This window comes from Limulus polyphemus, unplaced genomic scaffold, assembly GCF_000517525.1.
Source record: "Limulus polyphemus unplaced genomic scaffold, Limulus_polyphemus-2.1.2 Scaffold397, whole genome shotgun sequence".
NCBI classification, from domain to species: domain Eukaryota; kingdom Metazoa; phylum Arthropoda; class Merostomata; order Xiphosura; family Limulidae; genus Limulus; species Limulus polyphemus.
Window position 1 is genome coordinate 521,256 of NW_013666007.1, and position 23,269 is coordinate 544,524.

At 33.7% G+C, this 23,269-nt stretch overlaps 1 protein-coding gene across 1 annotated transcript in view; it reads right to left on the reverse strand.

Annotated features, from left to right (window-relative positions):
- LOC106457959 (filamin-A-like) overlaps positions 1-23,269 on the reverse strand; it is a 77,496-nt gene that overhangs the window by 35,637 nt on the left and 18,590 nt on the right. Inside the window, exons 14-23 of the mRNA XM_022384062.1 lie at positions 17,156-17,239; positions 15,873-16,010; positions 10,521-10,688; positions 10,085-10,240; positions 8,052-8,135; positions 6,953-7,090; positions 6,154-6,327; positions 5,899-6,045; positions 1,868-1,951; positions 690-827 (exon numbers count right to left, since the gene is read on the reverse strand). Coding sequence (XP_022239770.1) covers positions 690-827; positions 1,868-1,951; positions 5,899-6,045; positions 6,154-6,327; positions 6,953-7,090; positions 8,052-8,135; positions 10,085-10,240; positions 10,521-10,688; positions 15,873-16,010; positions 17,156-17,239 — 1,311 coding nt within the window. The remainder of the gene's footprint in view (positions 1-689; positions 828-1,867; positions 1,952-5,898; positions 6,046-6,153; positions 6,328-6,952; positions 7,091-8,051; positions 8,136-10,084; positions 10,241-10,520; positions 10,689-15,872; positions 16,011-17,155; positions 17,240-23,269) is intronic.

Genomic DNA, 23,269 nt, shown 5'->3' on the forward strand with positions numbered 1-23,269 from the left:
GACCAATCAGTAAGGATACAAGTATACATAATTCAATCCTTTTTTAAATGAGTAAACTATCTTGCCTTCCTTGATGTATTTTATAAGCTTAGCATCTGACTATTATACTTCTGTAAACATGTAGGTTTTGCTTGATAATCCTCAATTTTTACATCTATTTTACAGTCTCCAAAGGAATGTGAAGTCAAAAATGAAATATTATAGATTAAAAAATTCATGACAAAATCCAAAGGATATTTTATTATTATCTAATCAACAGACAATTTCATATTCAGTTAGCTTTTGTTTATTTATTGTTAATCACAAAACAACATAATAGGCTATTTGTGCTGAGCTCACCATGTGTAATTAAACCCTATTTTTAGCATTATAAGTCTTCAGACTTGTTAAAGTGATGTAATGTATTTTGACTTTTTCAGTTTTCTATACATCAGTGTCTGTTAAAATAAATAGCAATTGTTAGTGCTTGTCAAGCACTGAATAGTGATTTTTCTGTAAGGTTATAAGAAAGGGAAGTAAACAAACTGTAAAAGAAAATTGAAATAATTATTCTCAGTAGTATTATAAATTCAAATGAATGAAGAAATTATTAAGAGTGGATTTATGTCAAACTTATTAATATTAAAAGTCTTGAATAAACCATATAAATTCTGTATAAACATCGAATTAAAAATAAAATATAAACATACCTTGAAAAGTGTATGGTTTTCCAGCCACACCTGGGCTCATATTTCTAATTTTAATTTTACTAATATCATACACATTGCACATGAAAGGACTTCCCAAAACAGGATTTCCATCTAATGTAACTATCACCTGATGTGGACCTAATAAAAAAAAAAGTTTTGTAATTTCTTTATCTTGAAAAAGCATAAGTTAAAAAGTTAATGCAATATTTTCACAGCTAATTATTATAAAGGAGTAACTAATACTTTTGCCATGGATTATCATTATTTAATTATCATAAATATATCAATGGAAGGACCACAGGATTTGGAAACAATTATTTAATGATGCAGAGATCTGGTTAATGCAGAACAAGTTCACAATTAAAAAAAAAAAAATCGAACTGTCCAATATAGGTTTGGACAAGAAAATATCACAACACAAACAAACACTAAAAGAAGTATAAAAAAATGATCAAAGTGGGATTAAAAACAAAGACTACCCTAAGTTTAACTTTTAGAGAAAATTGTCTTTCTTCTTTTCCCATTTACTCTTAACCCTTTCCCCATTTTAGATCATTTAATGGTTTTATGTATATGCTTATTTGACTACTTATCCAAGTAGGTATTAGTGAAGCATATCTTTCTGGTATTATTGAAACAGAATGGAGCAGAGAGTTTTAGCAACTAAAAATTTTAGGTTTACATTTTCTCTTGAGTGAAAGTAACTTAACCTATCATCATTCACATGTACTTTGAGCATCACATGTGAGACTGATATGAACCTCTCTTCTAATCTCATAATTTGAACCAAAACAACCAGTTTCTACTGCCATGTTCACAAATATTATCTGCATATCAAGTAAATGTAGCTGTGTATCACATATGATACTCAGGCACTTTAGCATTATGTCATGTGAATCACATATGATGTTCAGGACAGAGATAGGGTTAAATATTTGAATTCTGGATTATTCAGTTTTGAGGAGAATAATTTCAATGCATTACTAAAATCATAATGATAATAATAGTCCTAAAGTGAAAAATATGGTGAAATAATTTCCAAAGCACTATTTAAAACAAACATGATACATTCTGAACTAAAATGAGAAAACTGGATGTTCATTGCTTTTTTAGTGCAACTTTTTTATTACATATATATATATATATATATGAAATAAAAAATTAGTTATCTTTCTTACCAACTTCCACAGGAGAAAACTGTACTTCAAAAGTTGTAGTTGATGTTTTAGTTATCTCCACAGGAATCTTCTTTGATGAGGGGCCTATGATTAAAAAATTAATTAAAAACAGTCTCAATCCATAAGAAGAGTAGTCATATTCATGATTGAAAATCTATCATGTAAATTACATGCCAGACAGAAAAATAAATTCTCCAATTTTTTAAATTGTTTCAAAAAAATGAAACACAAGTTTTCTGTTCTATCAGGACTTCACATATATTTGAAGTTGACTGTTGATCTTTCTCTCTTCGCTAAACACACTGCTCTTAAAAAGTAATAAATTTATTTTACAATTTAAGTAACATTTGTCCATGTTGACCAGCTAATGTTGAAAGGAGACTTCAACTGGAGGATCAGCATAGTTTCTTTCATAACAGTGAATCCACACAAGATCTTGAAGTAACTACTAGTGAGGTCTTTGTTCCAAGTTTAAATGCTAACTGATATAAAAGTAAATTATGAGTATAGATGTTATTGCTTAAAAAATGGATCTAACTGGACAGTTTCTTTTAAGTTTTTTTTTTCAAAAGCCATCAAACTTTTATTATAAAAATTTACTAGAAAAAAGATAGGAAACTGATGATCTCATTCAGTCACATCCAAGATAAGGTTAAAACAAACTAATATACAACATTTTCTCTTTGAACATAATGTAATTATGTATAGTTGTAATAACAATACAAAAACAAATGACTTAATAATTTTTGTTAAAAACGAAGACTACCTCACCCACCCTATAATCCTAGAATTACTGGAGCCTATATGGCCTATTAAACATTTTTGTCTAAGTAATTATGCCCCCAAATTGTTTGTGGGTCAATTACTTTTTGTCAATTAGTTACAGGACCCCTAATAGCATATGAATCACATACACACACACACACACACATAAAAAACAAAAAACAATTCAATATTGAAATATATCCCACTGAGTACTGTTAGGGTCTCCATGAGTAATTTACATAGAAAATGAGTGATTCAGTCCAACTCGTGGTCAGTTCTGTACTCTGAGTGTTGTAATATGGGAAAACATAAAACTAATCAGTATAATTCAATATGTGGACTTTATCAGTAATGAGTGGTATAAATCAAGTCAGTAATTTAAGGGATGAAATTGTAGAAAACAGTCACAAGTTACATTGGAATGGCTACTCAAGTGTAGTTTATTTTGCTGTTCTTCACAGTGCTGTTGCTGAGCAAAATTATTATGTTGTATAGACTATTTAATATATTCAAGGTCTTGATAAAAGTCAAGAATATCATTATTACATTCTTTTAAATAATATGAAGCTACTGAAGTAAAAATACAGAAAACGAAAGTAGTTTTGTGGTAATAAAATAATACTAATAGATGACCAAAATTCTTATTACTTAAATCTTGAAACAGTAAACAACAAAATTTCTGTTTTTTTATGATGAATTTTATGCTTGGATATTGATCATTCATATATTATACAAAATATCAAATGTAAAATTTTTAAGTAAAAAGTCATAAAAGTGTCATCATAAACGGAGGCTTATATTTATGAAACACATTCCTGTTTATGATAACAAAAGAGCAAAGTCGCTAAAGTATGAGGCAATGTTAAACCATTAACCTGATAACATATAGTACAGTCAAGTACAAGATGTAATTTTTTGGTGGCAACTTTCAAATAGTCAATAAAAACTACATTAGTCAAACTATAAACATAATCATAATTACTTAAAACCAAATCAACCTTCATCTGAATCAGTAGTACTGTACATGGTTTCATTGTCAAAACTAGTAAAATAAACTGATTCATCAAAATTAGAGAGTTTCATTCTACTAGTGTGGTAAATTAAGGATAAACTCAACACACAGTTACCTAATCACACAAATTATAGATTCAAGTATCAAGTATATAGAATTAGGTGTAGTAATCTGCAGTGGTGGAATAAAAGAGACAAGATAAGGTGTTGAAGTCAAAGTGAAAATAAAACATTTACTTTTAGGAAGCAAAAGGAAGAAAGGTTGTTCAACTAATGGCAGACTATTGCAGTGTAATGTAAACGAAAACAATTTAATAAATAAAGTATATTTAGCAAAGCATGATTTAAAGTAAACTGTACTTATATTTGGATGAAAATTACAATGTATGTAACAGTAAACTGAGAAAAAAAAAAGGACTTCACAAGCAAGTCTTCTGCCTGAAAAGCCATCAAAACTGCTTTCCTGATTCACATTCTCTTTGCAGCTGACAATTAGAAAACTGGATTATAAGAATCCAGAAGTATCTCTACTCCATTTGGCAGTAACAAAGTAGTCTCCATACACAAGTACAGTAGAATGCAATACAACTACACCATGAAATAACAGATAGCTTCAGTGATTGGGCCCTGCTACTAAAAATGGCGACTTAAGCTGAATTTAGTAAATGCCCTCAATCAATATTATGTTCTGAATTAGAGCTTAGAAAAATGTGGAATTTTGTTAATATGAAATATATATAGGAGAATGAGACATGTATTATTTCCATACTACAATAGAAAAGACAAAACAATTTTTCAATGTAAATTTGTCACTTGGGATATAGATTTATGAAAACTATTAGAAACCAGGTAATTTATTAACACAGATTTTAAGGTTTGAAAGAATGGATCTGACAAGACAGTTTTTATTTTGATTTGTTTAAGGGTATAGAAAATTTATAGCCTGAAGATAAGATTAAATACTGCTTCAGAAATTACTTTGACTTTCTTAATCTTTGATATCAGGCAGACAGTAGCACTGCCTACATAGGGATGGCTCAGATTGTTCATTGAAATGATATTTTAAATATCCCCTCAATAGCTTATCAGAACTTTACAATACTATACAGTGTTTCCTTTTATAACAATATCTATGTAATGACTGATTCACAAGTTTTGGGAATGTCTATAAATATCATGCTCTTCTTTCTTATGGCATGGTAAATCAAAAACCAAAACAAAGCTGTCACCCAATTTCACTGAGGTGATATAGTTTCAAATGGAGTATCCATATTCATAAGTATTATTAACTAGTAGTAATTTAAAAAAATTAAAATTCTAGTGTAATCAATGATATCATCACCCCTTGAAGTTAGCTTTTTACAGAAATTTGGTGTTCCTTCAAAAAGCTTTAAGTACATGGTGAAACAGGAATTACCAGCTAATAAATGATAAACAATAGATATTACGGTTGGAACCTCAATGTATTTAGAAGTTGGTTATAAATACAACCTTCCTATGTCTATTGAAACACTGCATTAAAAACAAACAAGTAAAGAAAAAACTTTTCAAAAAAGGAAGTAAATGTAGGGATGACCAATATCAATCCTTCAATAACAGTGCAAACAAGATTGTAAGGATGACATTTACATCACCTCTACACAATAGCACAGGCACACAGTGTAGTAGAATGTTAACAGACAAAAATAGGCTAAATTAAACTCAATTGTGATTGAATAGTTATATATATTGCTATATGTTAATTCTTGCCTGTGAGATTATGTAGGGATGATGCAATTGCCATCCCTACTATCTTCTTTGCATTGTTTTTGAAGGATTAATATTAGCCATCCCTACATTTACTTCCTCTTTTTGAAAAGTGTTTCTTTACTTGGAACATTTCTGGGGCTCTACGTTTTCTAGTTGCCATTATTCTTATTTTACTGTTCATTAATTAGGGTAAGTACTCTTCAACTGAAACATCAAACGAACAGCATGTATTTCCAAAAGTGTTGTTTATTTGCTGTGGCTGTGATTACTTTGGATCTTCAGTTTGCTGTCATTCCAGAAATATAAAAGAGCATGGGAAGAAATGCACAGTAAACAAGTTACATCAATAAACATCTCACAAGCTACATGGGTTATAAGTAATTAAACAGTAACAGTTCCAGGATTCTATGTGTGATGCCTCTGATTTTAGGAACTTAAGAGTTAAACTATGTTTTAATCACAACTCTATAAGACGTTTACGTAACTTCAAAAAAAAAAAGTCTTACCAGTGACCAGAACTTTACACTCTGCACCTTCCAGACCTCTAGAGTCAATGGTAAACCTTCCTCCCTTGGCTAAGGAGGCTGTTTTCAGAGAAGAATCTGTTATGACAGACTGGTTTGTGTCTGCAACCTTAACAATAAATGGACTACCTGTTGGTAAAAAGAAATCTAAATGAGCTATTTTTGTCTAATGTAAAATATTAAATGTCAAACTTTCTGCTTCTTAAATAGTGCTGATGTAGTAAACAAGAAATTTACCTGGAACAGATTCCCCATTAAATTTCACACTAACAGTGTGAGCTTCTGGCTCTGAAGGTTTGAAATTAACTCTAAATTTAGCATTTCCCTCAGACTGGACATAATTTGGGACATTTCTTTCTCCGACGGTTACAATTATTTCAAGGTTGCCAGCTCCTGCTTGGCTAGCATCAACTAAAAATAATCATAATAAACACTAATCAAAATAATTTTCTAGCTTCAAATGAAAACACTTTAAATGTCACTTATTTGTTTAAATAACATAATCACTTTACTAATATTTCAAATATACTATAGGAATTATATAAATATTTAATTGTAAAATTTTTTTAAAAACTGTTCTGAAGGTTTTCAGTTATAAATCTAAATCGTATTTGAAGCTAATAGTTAGAGTTTGTGTGTTATGTAGGTGAGTACACTCTATTAATTCTTTAATTGTATTTTCATTAACAGTATTAGTTAGAATGTTTAATGTACCTAGTTTTATTATTTGTACCTTTTTATTATTAAACTTATTATATATATTATTTTACATTGTTAGCTTAATATAACCTAAATCTCCTAAGCTGACCAGATCTCTTGAGATATTATTTGGCTTATGGCCAAAAATATTGATAGCAGTGGGGGTTCCCAAATGATGGAACAATGCATTCTAATCTTTACAAGCAAGAATGTAAGAAAAGTAAATTTAATTAGCATTACTTATTACCAGGTTGATTTTTAGTTTTGCTTTAATTAGGTAGCTTTCTCTGATCAGAATTTGCCATTAATAAATAATAATATTTCAACAAATACTCACTTCCAAAGTAAACTGATTTTCCAATGACTCCACTACCCAAATCACTAACTTTTACTTTAGATGTATCATAAGCTTTGACCAAAAAAGGGCTGCCTCCTGCTGGGTGTCCACCAATCCTCACATCAACTGTATGATCTCCTAGAATTACAGGAAAAGTAAATAAAATGTATGTATAACAGGGCAAAATTCTAGGGTAATATTATACACACTGATATGTTTATCCAAATCACTCTTTTGTAATGGAAACTAATAAACAGTATATCAAATATAGCCTGTTTAGCTAATATGGCATATACACTACTTTTTAAACTAATGTAATACTTTTAATGCTCAACCAATTTAACTTATGTCCCAAATATCTAACTCATTATCATATATTAACAATATCTAACCAAATTAATTGTATTAACTTTTTAATTAATGTATTAACTTCACATTTCTCTGATATTTCACCACAACTTTAAGGTACTAAATGTAATAACTATAACTGTTTCTTCTTCCAAATATGCTACCAGTAAAGAATACTGATTTTTTAAAATACTGTTATACAAGTTATACGTATTCCAATAAATTCTTGACACATAACTAATTATACATTTTTTAAAGCTGTTTTAATTCCTTTTCTGGAGCCTCTAATGGATTGGCCTTCTTATAATTTGAAAGTTAAAGACACTCTGATCTCAAACTGGGTTTAAAAACAGTTTCAAAATCTCTAGAACAAAACATTTTAGTGGCAGTTGTTGCCTTATCACCATTGCTCCAAGTGTAACACTTCCATACAATGTATAATATGTACTACAAATAATGGATCCTATGCAACCTCTAACTTATATGTATCAACTAGACAAACTGTAAGTAATCTAAACTAAATGTAGGCACATCTGACATTATTACTTTTGTGGACATAAACCAAATTATTGAAATCCAGCCAGATTTTATTCATTTTACTTGCAGGATTTTTGAATAAATGTCTTAAAAAAAGTACTTTGGTTTGTTTTAGAAATCCTGTCTTTGTGCATGTTTGCAAACATTTCAATATCCCTTTTCCCTTAATTGTTTTTTAAACATACATGCTCTTTAGTAAGGTAGGATTTCTTACCAACTTCACTTGGGGTGTACTCAACTCTATATCCACTATGATAGTTGCCGTTGATGTACGTTTTTAGATTATGTTGATTTGGACCTAAGGAGAAATAATCAAACTTCAAATATCTGTTTGTATTGCATAAAAACATGCAACAGTAGGAAAAAAATTATGAGAGTTAACTTTTATTACACTACATAATACATAAAAAAATATTATAACTTTTGAGCACAAACTAACATTTTAATTATACACTTTTCTGTTCTAATTAGCTTCTACAATGGAAAGAAACGCTCTTATTTATTTGGGAAAAATATTTTGCACTCATTTTACATGCTAGGAAAATAATACTAAGTTTGCTGTTTGAAGAAATATCTAAATGTTGAGTCAATGAGAAATAATTTTGTTTCAAAAACTGCATAAAAATCCAGGATATTAAAATCATTGTTCTGTGCCTACAGATGGTGATTAAATACAAAACTTTTGGCAGTTGTTAGGGCTTTTATATATATATGGGCTGAGATTCTTTTACAGTAGGTGTCTGTGACTTGTTGGTGATAAATTCGAACAATAAATGGACAGCACATAGTCCACTTGTTTTAAAATAATATATTCAAAACAAGTCAAACATATGTACAAAACTTCTTTACACTATAGGAAATCCCAGTTTTATCTAAAACTCTAAACAATTCTCTTTGCTTGTCAAAAGTCCACTCAGGCTGATTCAACTACCTTAGAATCCAATTGACAAGATGAATTGTTTTTCTCTACTCTTATCACAATAGTATCAGTGAATAATTCACTTACGTTACCCCGTGGGTTACCACAGTTGTATCCTGAACCTTAAATAATTGTGTTCTTTTCGTCAAAGTCCACATAGATGGGTTCAGTTACTTTAGAACATCCTTTGACAAGATAAATTATTCTCCTTTATTAAACTGTGATACCCACTTTAAAATATTGCCCGTTATGGCTAATCACTCACATGCCAGCTAACTTCACGTTTTCTAACTTCTTTTCTGATTGAACTTTCACTTCACTTTATTTTTATTTTACTTTTCTTGCACTCATGAGTCTACCTACTATATATATATATATATATATATATACTTTGTTCACTGAGGCCTGGAATTTTCTACAAACTAGGAGACACTATAATGTAAAAATATTCATTTGGCTAGAAAAATACCGAAGGTTCAAGTAACATGACACCAACAATATTACTAAAGCCTAGTGCAACAATACACTGCATATAAAATGTACAACTCGTACAAAGTTATGTAACAAACTTGTCATAACTATTACTTTTAACTCTCTTGTTATGAAAAGTAAATAATCATTAAATATTAGATCATCAAATAAACTAAATAATAACTCTTAAACTAAACAGTCTTGTATATCCAACAGCAGTTGTACTGAAAATATTAAGAAATCTGAAATTGTGTTTTTCATAATCAAGACAGAAAACAGATGGATATTGGTGTAAGGTTATCTTTTGTAGCTTTTAACATTTGGAAGTTTATCAGAACTATTTTGAATATAACAAATAATCCAAGAAATATTCAGTGATCTACAAGTACCTTGCCTTTCTGCAGCTACATTCTGATGCAAGAAAATAATACAACAATCATCATATAGACTTATGCAAGAAAATAACACAATAATGATCATACAGACTTATCCTTTGTTGAAATATGAGGGCAAAAGATGAACAGGAAAATGCTTATAAAGAAGTCTTTGTGCTGCCCCATTTGGATGTGTAAGTACAAATAAAAATGCAATAATTTTATTTCCATGTTGATATAAAAACAAAAATTACTATAATGGTGACATCTGGCTGTCCTATAATTACATAAAAAACTATCTATTATGGAGATTTGAGGCTGTTCTATGTTAAAAATAAGAAAAATTTAATTAGCATAGGAAACTTTACATATCTGAACAGAAAGTATCTGTATATTGAAATTTGTGAAAAATACTCATAAAGTAACTTCACTTTCTACCATGTTGACAAGTAAGAACAATTTAGTCAAATTTAGGAAACTTACCCATAATATTTACATGGGGCTGTCCCATGTTGACTCCATTAGTGTCAACCAAAAATGCCACTGGACGATGAAGAGGTACTTTTTCCAGTCCTTCACCAGAGATTTGAACTTTTGACAAGCTCGACAGATCAACTATCAGGCATTCATAGGGACTTCCTAACAAGTAAATGCTATTTTATTGTTCAAGCATCATAGTTTATATAGGTTTAAGTTACATTTAAGAAAACATTGCATTCTTAAACGCAAGTCTCGATTCATGGATAAAAGCATATTTGCATTGAAAACCAAAAAACACAGTTTTATGTTTCTCCTACAAAACACTGCTGTAGCACCTAATAATAAACATACAGACAAACAGTGGTAACATGGTACTTCAAAACATATTAAAGCACAGTATTATATCAATACCATCATAATATATGTGCAAAATCCATACCTGGAACAGGTTCACTGTTAAATCTGATATCAATGAGATGTGGACCAATATGTTTGGGAGTGAATGATATAGCATACAGTGTCGAGGACTGGGCTTGTGCTGATGTTTCGACTTCTCCATTGTTAATCATAACATCTAGGTTACCTGGCCCAGCATTTGCAGTTTCAACTAACAAATCATAACAGAATTTCATATTAAAAGTAGAAACTGTAACATTTTCATTCTCATTTGGTGTAAAACTTGAATTGGTTGAAATAAACTTGATTACATTGATTGAATGAATTTGATTAAATGTTTCTGACTTGTCTTGCCCTTCCAATGATAAAATTAAAGTTAATAGACCATCAATTTCTAAATGTATGTTGTCACTTAGTGGACAAAATTAAAGTTTTTACCACATTGTTTTCCAACTTTCCACACACACACACTTACATGCCACCCATATATATGACTTTTTGAAACTAAAAACAACAACTAGCATTTCACAACAAAAAAGGCATATATAAAAAAAGATTAAAGAAATACACGAAAAGATTACGAACCTCTATATGAGAAGAAATGTATCAAAAAATAATAGACTACACATAGCAGTGGAGATATATTTTCTACCAGATTTATACTTTATTTGCAAGACTCAGACATCAAATTAAACTACAGCTTATAATTAGAAGCAGATACAGGTGCTGAAGATGAAAACTAAAACTGCCATTTGCAATCTGCAGTAAATTAAGAGAAGGCAGTTACTTGAAATGAAACAAAATCAATAAGATAAAGACAGTTTACTGTAAACAGATCACTCATGGACAGAAGTAAAAACTATTTCTTGAGGTCACATATCTGGATGAACAACATAATAACTTAAGATGACTAGATCAATGTATTCTACAATTAATTGGGTAAAATCTGAAGTTAACCTTTTAATCAATCTCTTTGGCACAACTGTTGTTTTATTTATATATATATAGAAAGAAACGAAAAATATCTCTTGCTGGAAGTTATTGTACTCATTAAGAATTGTGAGGTATGTGACATGATATTATTGTAGAGTACTATGTAAGTAAACTTCTTACCTAATTTCATATTTCTAGCTTAATCCAATAATATTTTCATCCATTTAAAATTTCTGACATATAAGTGACAAGTATATTTAAACCAAATATTAATACTATAGCTTTTAATACAGTAAGTGTATATTAATAAAATAATAATAGAGGGCAGAAAGAAGATTGAGATAGCTTTGTATGAGGGAGGTAAGAACATATCGCAAATTTATATTTTCAAAGTTATTACACAGAAATTATCTATAAATGATATATTAGTAAAATACAATTAACTGGGGCCAATTTACACTCACAATAACAAAGATTATTTCAGAAGATACCAGATGGTTATAGTCCTTACTGAAAATAACTTGTATAGTCACACGATTCAGAACCAACAAATGTTTACATTTTTTGAATTTAAATGAATTTCAAACATGTACTTAACCTCTCAAATACTAAAAGTTTTCCATTGTTGAGTTTGCTCTCATGCTCCCAACAATCATGTGACATAAGGTTTTGAATATCCTTGACACAATGCAGAACTTGTGTCAAGTTACTGAGAGTTCTCCACTCTTCCACTTAACTTATTGCACATGCATCAGGAAAACACATATACGCTCTGCTTTCCTGTCATAATAAAGAATTCTTAGAACTTTAAGGTTATGATAAAAAAAACAACAAATCTTCCAGTTGTGGGGAGTTGGATGGGAATGCATTTCAGAGGTAATTACCTATTTGAAAATAATTGTTATTTTAAAAATAGAAAATTCAAATCAGGTAAACTTACATCTGAAATACTAAAAGCTAAAATACCCACAATAAAATGACAGAGAAAATCAGATGGAGTTACAAAGACCATTGGTTCATCAAAAATTGGAATAAAGGGTGTCAGGTAGCATGTATATACCTCATGTGTGGTCACAGGTGGTGGTGTAAAAGACAATCTGGGTCATAGAACAATGTATTGTCCTATACCTCTAACGAATGGTTCTCAGAGGAGGAGACCAGTAATAACAAATGATCGGACATTTTTCTGGTGTTAAGGCTCCCTTCAACCTCATCTGAAAAGACTAACCAAGTCATCAAACTGGCCTAGTCAGTAGGCACCCTGGGAAAATCGAAAAGATCCAGACAGAGCTGAAGATTGGCTCAATAACTCTAATAAAGTGCAAAATAAATCTCAAATAAAGCTGTAAGGTTGGAGTTATAAGACATCATATGGAGAACAGTCTTCTCATCTCCAATGTTTCAAATACTATGTAAAGCCATGCATAGGAAGTTAGAAAGGTACCTACTGAGGCAACCTCTGTCTAGTTACATAGGGCATCATCCTCTCAGCACAGAGGGTGAAATTTTGTCTAGAACAATCACAGAAATATGTATAACATTCAAAAGTCCTAACTGAAGAAATCTATCCAAACATAGATTGTAATATTCTAAAGGAGAGACCATGACTGATATTTCTTAATTTTTTTAAATGAATGACTGCTCAAACACAGAGTCCGTGTAATTGTTAAAAGTGGTATTGGGCAATATAGATATACCTGGGTTAACTAAGCAGGTAACAAATAACACTTGTTAGGGATTCCATCTGGTTTGAGGAACCACAACTGAAAGCGAATAGAATTCCAAAGTTGAAGAAAACCAATGTGATGTAACACCAAATTTTAAAAGTGTATTCATGATGTGTCCACATTTCATTCCAGCCTCAGTTGGTGAGATATAAACACAAATTTGCTTTAAAGGTGTTTGGAAACAAGACTAATTAACTTTACAAGCCAATTTGATAATGTAGCAAGAGCCAGATAGGAGGAGCATGATTCCTTGTCAAGATATAATCAACCTTCTCTGAGACCCCCCCCCCCCTGACAGATTTAGTACGTGTAAGATAACAACAAATAGCCTTGATAGGACATAAAAAATGTTCCTATGAATGAGTCTGGATTAGCCAATGTAGGTAACGCAATAGGCAAGAAACAATGGTTACCTTCTCGTGTAGCCAAAGTTTTAGATATTAAGGCTCAATCTGGATATAAATATATAGACTTCTGAGAAAATAAAGTACTTAAAGCATTATGGGCATGCATATCAGAATTTCTTCTGCTTGGTGCAAGTAATAAAAGAAAATGTGATTTCCAGGAAAAATGATAGAGAGAACAAGTTTCTAAAGGTTCAAAATGCAGGAAAAACCCAAGTCCTATGTTGGACAATGTATAGGAACTTGGGGATGTTGAAGATGAAAGGCTTAGGAAAGGTCTTTGAATAATGGGAACAAAAGACATTGATGGCTTCCACAGCATCTAAAGGTGGCAGATAAGATAGTTATGTAATCATCAATGACAGAAGCTGATAAGCTATGATCATGAAACAAATACATTAAAAAAAGCAATACCTTGAAGAGTTATAGATAAACAAGTTATATTATGTATAATGCACCAACTCTGGAAGGTTGCCTAATACAACTGATAGACACTCAGGGAAGACCACCAGGAAGAATAAGCTAACATCTGAGCTCCCTACTAAAAAAACCTGGCTTCCTGGACAAAGGACCGAACAATAGCCAGCAGTGAAGCTATAGACATTAAATGTCATTGTGAAAAATGGACATTCAAGGTTGGCCTAGAAGATGTTTCCATTGTGGTAATGGTATAGTATGCAACATATCTTACTCTCCCATAGTTTGTACCTTATAGCAACAAATCCTTAATTTTTTCTAAGTTAAAATTGTTGAATGCTCTAAATCTGGTTGTTTGTATGTGTAAAATTTTATCATGGGGTGTTCTTTTTGTAGTTTAACCGATCAGGAAACTTATCTGATGTTTCATGGGATAGTTGCATTGTGTCCTTCTTTGTGTTAAGGGGATACTCTGCAACTCTCACATGGAGGAGAGATACTTCTGCATTTCAGTGCCCCTTCTTTTGATTAGTCAGCTGCAAAAATAATGTGTGTGCATGGTACTGTCAGTTTTGGCTGTCTCTTAGAAATTTGTTCCAACTTTCAAGGAAGGCACTTTGTTTTTGATCTGAGAAAACCAAGACTCACTGGTGGAATTCCTGTCCTTGTCATCACATTTCTACTTGCTAACCCTGTGATCTACATTTGTTTCACTTGCATTTTCTAACCTCTTGGACAATCACTTGTGCTTACTCTTAAGATATTTTTATTTTATGTCAGAGAATAATGTGTTTCATTTTTATCCTGATTCATCCTGACTCCAACGTAGTGTCTTGTCTTTTTAATTCCACCTCTCACAAATCACTGTACATTTTCCTTCAGCAAATTAGGTCCACAAACCTACTATGTTGAGTAACTGATTTGGAAAAGTAATCAAGGAAGAAGGAGGAGAGGAGTGTAGGCATAAAGAAAAAGGTTCTCCCAAGATTGACTCAGGGTATTCATTGCCAGTGCTTTTGGATCTGGAATTGGAGACCAATAGAATGGAAGATGATGACTGTCTGACATAGAAAAAAGCTTCAGTCATCAGATGACTCAGCTGGTTACATGACTACAGAAAGAAAAAGAAAAAAAATGGAGGGACTCCACTTCATGGTGAGAAGCCAATGACTTTGAGAAAAAGAATCTGTCAAAATGTCCATCACACAGGGAATGTAACAGGTTATGAATTGAAAATCCAAAAAGCAGGTTAATTATAACAATTATCAAACAAGGTATCTATAAGATAGGGCATTATAAGCAGTCATCATAGAGAACACTTGTTGAGGAATGAGAAGTGCATGCATGCTTACTACAATGATGTTATAAGCCAACAGATGAGATGATACTGTACGACTTTGATGAATTATCTTTTACAACAGCTTATGTAGTAAAATAAATGTTAGAAATTTATTTCATATGATATTAGTTGAACTGCATGTATAGTGATGGTCAATGATAACATGGGGTCAACATGGACCCTAAATAAATATTAGATTACAGCTACATACTCCATCTGCCTGTTTCAAAAACAATAGTGTCATATTGATTCTGAGTTTCTGCATGATAATTATATGAATGGATATAAATTTTTCAAGATTATGTAAAAAGGATATACAACTAAGAAAGTTGTTGTGGACCATGTGGACTCCAGGTGTGCTGATGAGGGTTAGATTATGAAGATCTTAAGTTTAACCATTCAACAACTTAAATTGTAAATATCAAAAGTTTAAATGTTCATTCTTTTAGTTATTTCTGTAATATATCTTTCTATTTTTTATTACATTTAGACACACATTGGGCATTCAATGGAATAAAGCTTTGACTTATTTTGGAAACTAAAAATCAGAATAATATGAACTAATAGTAACTCACCAAGAAATGTGTAGAGTTTCCCCAGAAATCCTATTCCCAAGTCTTTCACCTTTATCTGTTCTACATCATACACCTTGCTAATAAATGGGCTACCTGGTAGAGGATTTCCACAGTGGTTCACATGGATCCTGTGTTCTCCTATTCATGCAAATAGAAAAATCCTGTTCATTCACTGCTTACACAGCTTAACATGTACAGGAATTTAATATATGTCAGCTCTGTATATTTTCAGTACTATATATATCTACTATTTGAGCCCATGCTCACTAATATACCTTACAAAAAATGAGGAGACATGTTAGTGAATGTAATTCTTAGGTTATACATTTATCTTTTTACTCTTTTACTGCAAAAGATGATTCAACAGCTATATATAGATTTCTTAACAAGATCAATCATAAATGAGGTTTTTTAATTTCCATTTCTTTAAATGGCAATAAGTTTGTTGTTAAGCACAAAGCTATGCAAAGAGTATTGAAACTAAATTTTTAGAATTATAAGCTCTCAAATATGCCAGTAAGCCATCAGGGGCTAAAGGACAATATGACACATGCTTGTAAATATAGACATATATCCACAGACATCTATAAGTACATAGCCCAGTAGAGAAGATAACATACAAAGAGGCACGCCAGATGTACAAACAGAGTTAACAGACAAGTAAATCATAAAATATTTGGCATAATAACCTATGTGCAAATCAAATTATATGTAAACAAATAACCTGGAAAGGTAATAATATTAAAAATTGTTCAGCTAAACTTGCAAAATTGCATGAGGGACTATCTGTGCTAGCCATTACTAATTTTGAAGTGATAGACTAGAGGGAAGACAGCTAATCAATATCACCCACCACAAACTCTTGGACCAATCTTGACAGATTGAAGAGCACGATTTGACCATCACTGTTATAATACACTCGCACTTTCAAAGTGCAAAGTGTGATTTTTGTTTTGGCAGTGATGGGACACAAAAAAATAGAACCTTAGACCTATAGTCCAGCATGCTAATGATTGAGATTCTCTTCACCCATTCAGATATGTAAGATAGAACAATGTAACACAGATAAATAAATATAGATAGATAGAGAAAATTATACAGAAACTGTCACTAACAAATGTATCTAATGAGAACTAAAATTAAACTGCAAAAAAGAAGCAAGCAATAGAACTATTGAAAAATTTAATCTCAATGTTTTAATAATCAAAAGTAAAAAATATTTGTTTGATTGTAAAATAATAGAAACAATAAACCTTCTAAATAATGTTTTTTATTAAACAAACCTGTTATCTTTGGTGAAAACTCTACTTTGAAGCTCCCCATTCCAGTTTCTTTAATGTTGTATGGTAGTGTTTTCTTATCAGGACCTTTAAATATAAACAGACAGTAATAGTACTGTAGTTGAATATGTTTTTCACAGTTGATAGTGCTGGGTGTTCAAACATGTTCTGACACATTGGAAAAGTCCACAATTTTTGAAGGAACAGAAACAGAGTTCTGCTATAAATCAGCTTGTGATAAAATTATCACACATTAAAGTGAATACTTTATTCACACACACACACATATATCCAATAACTATCTGACTTCATAATTTAACATCTAACAAAACTGCTTTATAGAAATTGTAGATGTCACTAATTGATGGAATGTTGATGAATGTCGAATAACATATGTTTCCAATCTGTACATAGATTACTTCTCCAAACTTTGCACTACCCATCCCTCACATTAAAAATTACAGTGCTGTGTAAGCAACTGGAGGGAGTCCACATCATTATGTGCTTTAATGCATATCTCTATCATTGTTCATTCAGAAAATAATAATAAATAGTAATGGACTTTCCCACCAAAGTTATCATTTAGAAACCTTGAATTTTACCTTAAAGGGTTTAAAATAGTATTAAGAGTGTTTCACCAGAAATTTGAAAAGTTATAGTTTTCCTATACTGAAAATGTATTTCCAATAGGTACTTACTTCCACTTACATAAAAAGCTATTATCATTCAGTGCTGCACATTTTTTTGCACATGCCACAAACCTTGAATCTCCCAACTATTTGGAATTGACCAATTCCAATGCATCTCGCATGCAAATCATCATGTAACTACCCTCCACTAATAAGAGTGCAACATACTCTCTTGACGCACGTGACTCCCTCTATTCTATTCTACCACACTATTATTTCGAATTTGGGCAGAAAATGGAAGCACCGGTTTTCAGTGGGGAGGAAGGATGGGAAGTGTGAAGGGAGATAAGTACCTATCAGAAATACATTTTCAATATAGGAAAAATATAACTTCCGATATGGTACATTATCTCCTCTCCCACAAATAGTTAGAATGCCACATTGAATAGGTGGAGGGACAAGTGCAAGGGAAAGAAAGAAGCATCCTTTAAAAGTGTCTGAAGGACACTCCTCAAGAGACCTTTGGGATTAAAGATCTGATGTGGGAGACCACGCCACTTCTGAAACAGGTGTACTCTTCACCCATCGTGTAAAAATGTCGCATATATGGGTAGAAAAATGGAGGAGCACATCTATGTGGGAGAGAACTATGGCAGGATAGGGATCCAAACCATATGATATTTATGAAACTCAATTCCAGAAACATAAAGGAGGGTAAGATTAAAAGGATACGCCCCTAAGTGTAGAGTGGCTAGGGTGCGACAGACCGTGTATAGCAAGTCAACTACATCCAAAACCCATGCCTCTGGGAACCAACATCCATGCAGGGGTAGGATGAGGATCATACCATAGGTAAGTCAACTACAATCCAAAACCCAGTCATCTGGTGGAGATAGGAAAGGAGATCATACCATCTTCACCTCAACTTCATGAGACCAGAGGGAATCTTGTACCCTCTGACCCATGAACGGGGCACATGACAATGTGAGAAATTGATTGATCGATCCGGGAACCCAACATCTGGCATCGAAAAGATGTCTGATTAAAGTAAACCATCTCACTCAAATTTTAAATTGACAGGAACCACCCCAAGCACAGTAACATCCTTAGAATAATAAGCATCGAGGGATAGTGGAAGGGGAAGAACAATAGTAATCTGCAAGTACTTTCACTATGACTCACAACAATGATGGAGTAACAAGAGTATAAATGAGGGAGGGAATAGAGACATCTGTAATACAAGTGTGAGGAGTTATATTGATTAGTCCAGCTCTAAATCCAAAACCCAGCCATTGGGAACTGACATACACGTGGAGGAAGGGGTGAACTTCAATTTTGTCATCTGCACCAGCAGAACACCATTGCCCTACTCTCAACTGAATGGTTTTATAATCATTTATATATATATATTATTTGTATTTCATTAACACATTCAGGAAGATGCATCCATGGTCCACCACCCCCAGCAGCTTGAAACTGGAAAGTGGTAAAAACTCTCAAACTCCAATAGAAGAAGGGGGGGGGGGATGTGGTGGAGAGTTTGGAGGAACGTCAACACCTAAGACAGTACAATGGGTGACCATGAAACCCTATTCTTAAAAGCACACTATACTGATTTATTCAATACAAATCATGACAGGGATGGGCAGCTATCCCCTATTGCTTTACCCATGTTGTCCATGGGTGAGTACGGTTTGGGACTTGCAAAATTCTGAAGCAAACCTATCACGTGGATAATCCTACAAGCGATCTTGTGGAATATCCCATCTCTGCAGAGTGCATTGCATGGCCATGGAATTATAATATGTAAGTAAACATGGTCTTACAGTGCCGATGTGAATAGTTAAAGAATACCTGGTCAGGCACTATTTGCCACATAGCAGGATCCAGACAATGAGTAATAACAAAAAATGAAAAAGGGAATAAAGGTCACAGAGTAATAGAATATAACTTACCCAGTCAAAGTCACACTGAAGTTGTACAATGGCTACAGGCAGAAGACAATAACCCTATGTCACATGCCTGATTGAGGGGTATGCCACATGCTTGATTGAAGAATTTCCTCCAAGGGGTGAAGAACATGAGATATGAAAAAGTGAGGTGTCATATTTGATGAGAAGACACCCGGAACAAAGTATGGAAGGAAAACAATAAAGAAGAATAAGCCAATCGAATTAAAAGCTGAACCCAAATGGTGAGAATGTTACAAGAAAGATCACAAATTGGGGATGTCTGCCAAGGAATAAAAAGGCAGGAACGGGTACCACATGAGGAAGCCATGTGGGCAATATAAAACCATAGAGCATGTACAGGACATAGAAGACTATCCAGATCAGACTGAAGATAAAAGTGGGAAACGGAAGGTAGGGAAAGCAGCTAAATGGAAGAGTTACCCTCTCGAGCTGCTGAAGATTTGGGGAGGAAAGAATGATCCAAATAAAGTAGAATATATGTGGAATAATAAAGAGTACGTGAAACATCTATGGCAAATAAATCTGACCTCTGATGTTCACAGGCTAAGAGGAGAATGAAATAAGTCTTAAGGAAAAGATGAAACAAGAAGCACGTGGATAGTGGTTCAAACAGAGGTAAAGTGAGGCAGTGAAGAACCACATTAACATCCCTATCCAGAAGGACAACGAATCTGGAAGGAAAGCATCAAAAGTGAAAGATTAGTAGAGGTAAACACCCTATGGTATTGAGGAAAACGAAATGTGTGGGACCAGGCCACCCAATAACCCGAGATCGAGGAGACAGAAGATCCCGATAAAAAAAACAAGTTAGAAAATCCACAATATGAGGAACAGTGGGTCGATCAGGTGAAAACCCTTGACCCAGAGACCAATGGTGGAAAATGTTCCATTTATGTTGATAAACTTCCCTGGAGGAAAGGCAAATGGAACTAGCTAGAAAAGAAGCTACCTATTGGGACAAGCCGGATCTCCTTGCCAAGGACTGTATAAAAACCAGGCATGAAAATGGAGGACAGGAAGAGTTAGATGAAATACTGGTGACTGAAGTTGATGAAGAAGGGATGAAGTAAGACGAAGAGGTAATAGAGTAGTTTGGAGCTGCAGTAGATGCGAGAACCATGAATGAGCCAGACAGTAGGGAGCAATCAGAAGGACCTGACATAGAGTGGCATGGATGATCGAAATCACCCTATGAAGACGTCAATTGGGAAGATAGCCATACATGTATTTGCTGGTCCAATCCTGACTGAAATCATCTACAGCCAGAGCAAGAGGATGAGGGTCTTGAGACTAAAACAGGGACGTGGCAAATATATTGACGTGAGGAATACCCCCACCAAAGGCAAAGCCATTGGGAAACAAGAAGATCGAGAGACCACTCCATCAGATAAACTTTGCCTGGATGGGAAAGCCAATCAGCAACATGACATGCAATGATATGAATATTGAGCACGTGGTCTCAAAAAAGAATAACAAAAGTATGAAAACATAGGGATCGAGAACAGGTGCCACCCTGGTGATTGAGATAAGCAACCATTGTAAAAGTGCTGGAATGTATCATTACCAGACGATTTCTGGCCAGATGGAGAAAATGAACCAAAACATTATGTACAGTGAGAAGCTCCAGGATGTTGATATGACAAAACCTCTTGGCTGCAGACCAATGTCCTGAAGCTTCCTTGATTGACTTGAAGGAATGTGTCCTTGAAAATGTGTAAATCTGGATGAGGAGGAAGAAGCGGGACACCCAAGAATGTGTGAGTCTTGTCCAACCACCAATTCAGGTCACTGACAAGGGTAAAAGGAAGGAAAATAGGAGCCATCAAAGGATCTCATGCAAGATTCCACTAGTCGTGAAGAGCCTGCATATGTGCATGACCTAAGGGGATAAGGACTGCCATGGAAGACCACATCCCCAAAAGTGACAAAACCTCATGAGCTGTAATAAAGGGAGCAGTAAGAACATGAAGAACTTTCGCTCCATCAAATGAAGTTGAAGAGAAGGTTGGGCCCGACTGAGATGGATGTTGAAAAATACACAGTTTGACAAAATATTGGGTAGGCTGAAGGAATTTCTTCTCCAATTTATCAACTGGCCAACCCGAGCTGCCTCCAGGAGCAGCCAAGTGTGATGGGTGGACTCCTGTTTGGAATGAGCTAACAGTTGCCAGTTGTCCATGTAATGATAAAAGTGCAACCTGAGAGCATGTAAGTGACAAGTGAACACTTTAACCACATGACAAAAAAACATACAGGGAAAAAGCAAGCCCGAAGGGCAGTGTGCGAAACTGATAAATCATCTCATGGTGAACAAACTGAAAATAGGGTCACAACTGATAAGATATCGGGATATGCATGTAAGCATTTGCAATGTCCACCTTGGTCATCCACAAACCTGATGAAAAAGCCCACCTGATGGTGAGAAATGGCTCCATGGTAAAACGAGGCAGAATGAGTAAATAATTGAGGTGGAACAAATCTGTTACAGGCCGCCAGTCTACAGTTTTCTTGGGGATGACAAACAGCCCGGAAAAAGATGATGGACAGGTTTGATGGCCTGTTGAGACAGAAGATGCTGACTGGTAGTAAGATCCTGAGGTTTGAGGAAAGAAATGGGTACTTAAGACAAAGGAGGGGGGGGGGAGAAATTGTAGGACAAGTTAGTCTGATAAAACCCAAATAATCCACGAGGAAATGTTACCAAAGGGGAACAAATCTATACAAGTGAGCTCCCACTGGACCAGAAACCACCGAGTAGTCACTGGTACTGTTGGTGACATGCCCATTTACATCAAAGAGAAAGATGAGATGAAGAACAGGTAAAGGCTGAGAAGGACTAGGATGGGAAACAGGAAAAGTAGCTTGTCTCAGCTCTGACTACAACAAACATCCAACCAAAGAGGAAAGGGTAGAGTGTTGGCACACAGGCTCCATATGTGATTCCAAAGTCTCAGGTACATAAACAAAAACATATTGCCGAAGAAAAGGGGTCATTCGTAAATCCCTAAGATAAGGGGGCGGTAAGTGCACCTGAGACAAGACCACATCTCGACCCAGGAGATTCCAACAACAGAGAAACCACATGTGTAAAGCAAGAGCCAAAAATGACAAATGAGCCAACATGGAGGTAATTAGGAAGAGGTTTTCCCTCGAAAAACCCTCAAGATCTGTGAATCACCTCCGAAAGGAGAAGGATAGTAGATAAATGCCATAGAAGGACAGGGTCATAGGAAATCTGGAAAATGGACAAAACACCAAATACCTAAGAAATCATGTCTAAAAATGCTGTATTAGGCCTAGATGATACTGCAGGTGGGGCATAGAAAGACATGGCAAAATCTGATGGTGAATAAAAGTTATCAAAATCCTCGTCGGCCCAAACAGGTTTGGCTTGTTCAGGGGGAAATGGAGCAAGTTCAGGGGAAGGAGGTTGACCCATATAATGATCAATCTCATGGCAATAACTGCAGATAAATACAACGACAGGTCTTCCCCACCTGCAGCTTGTGAGATAG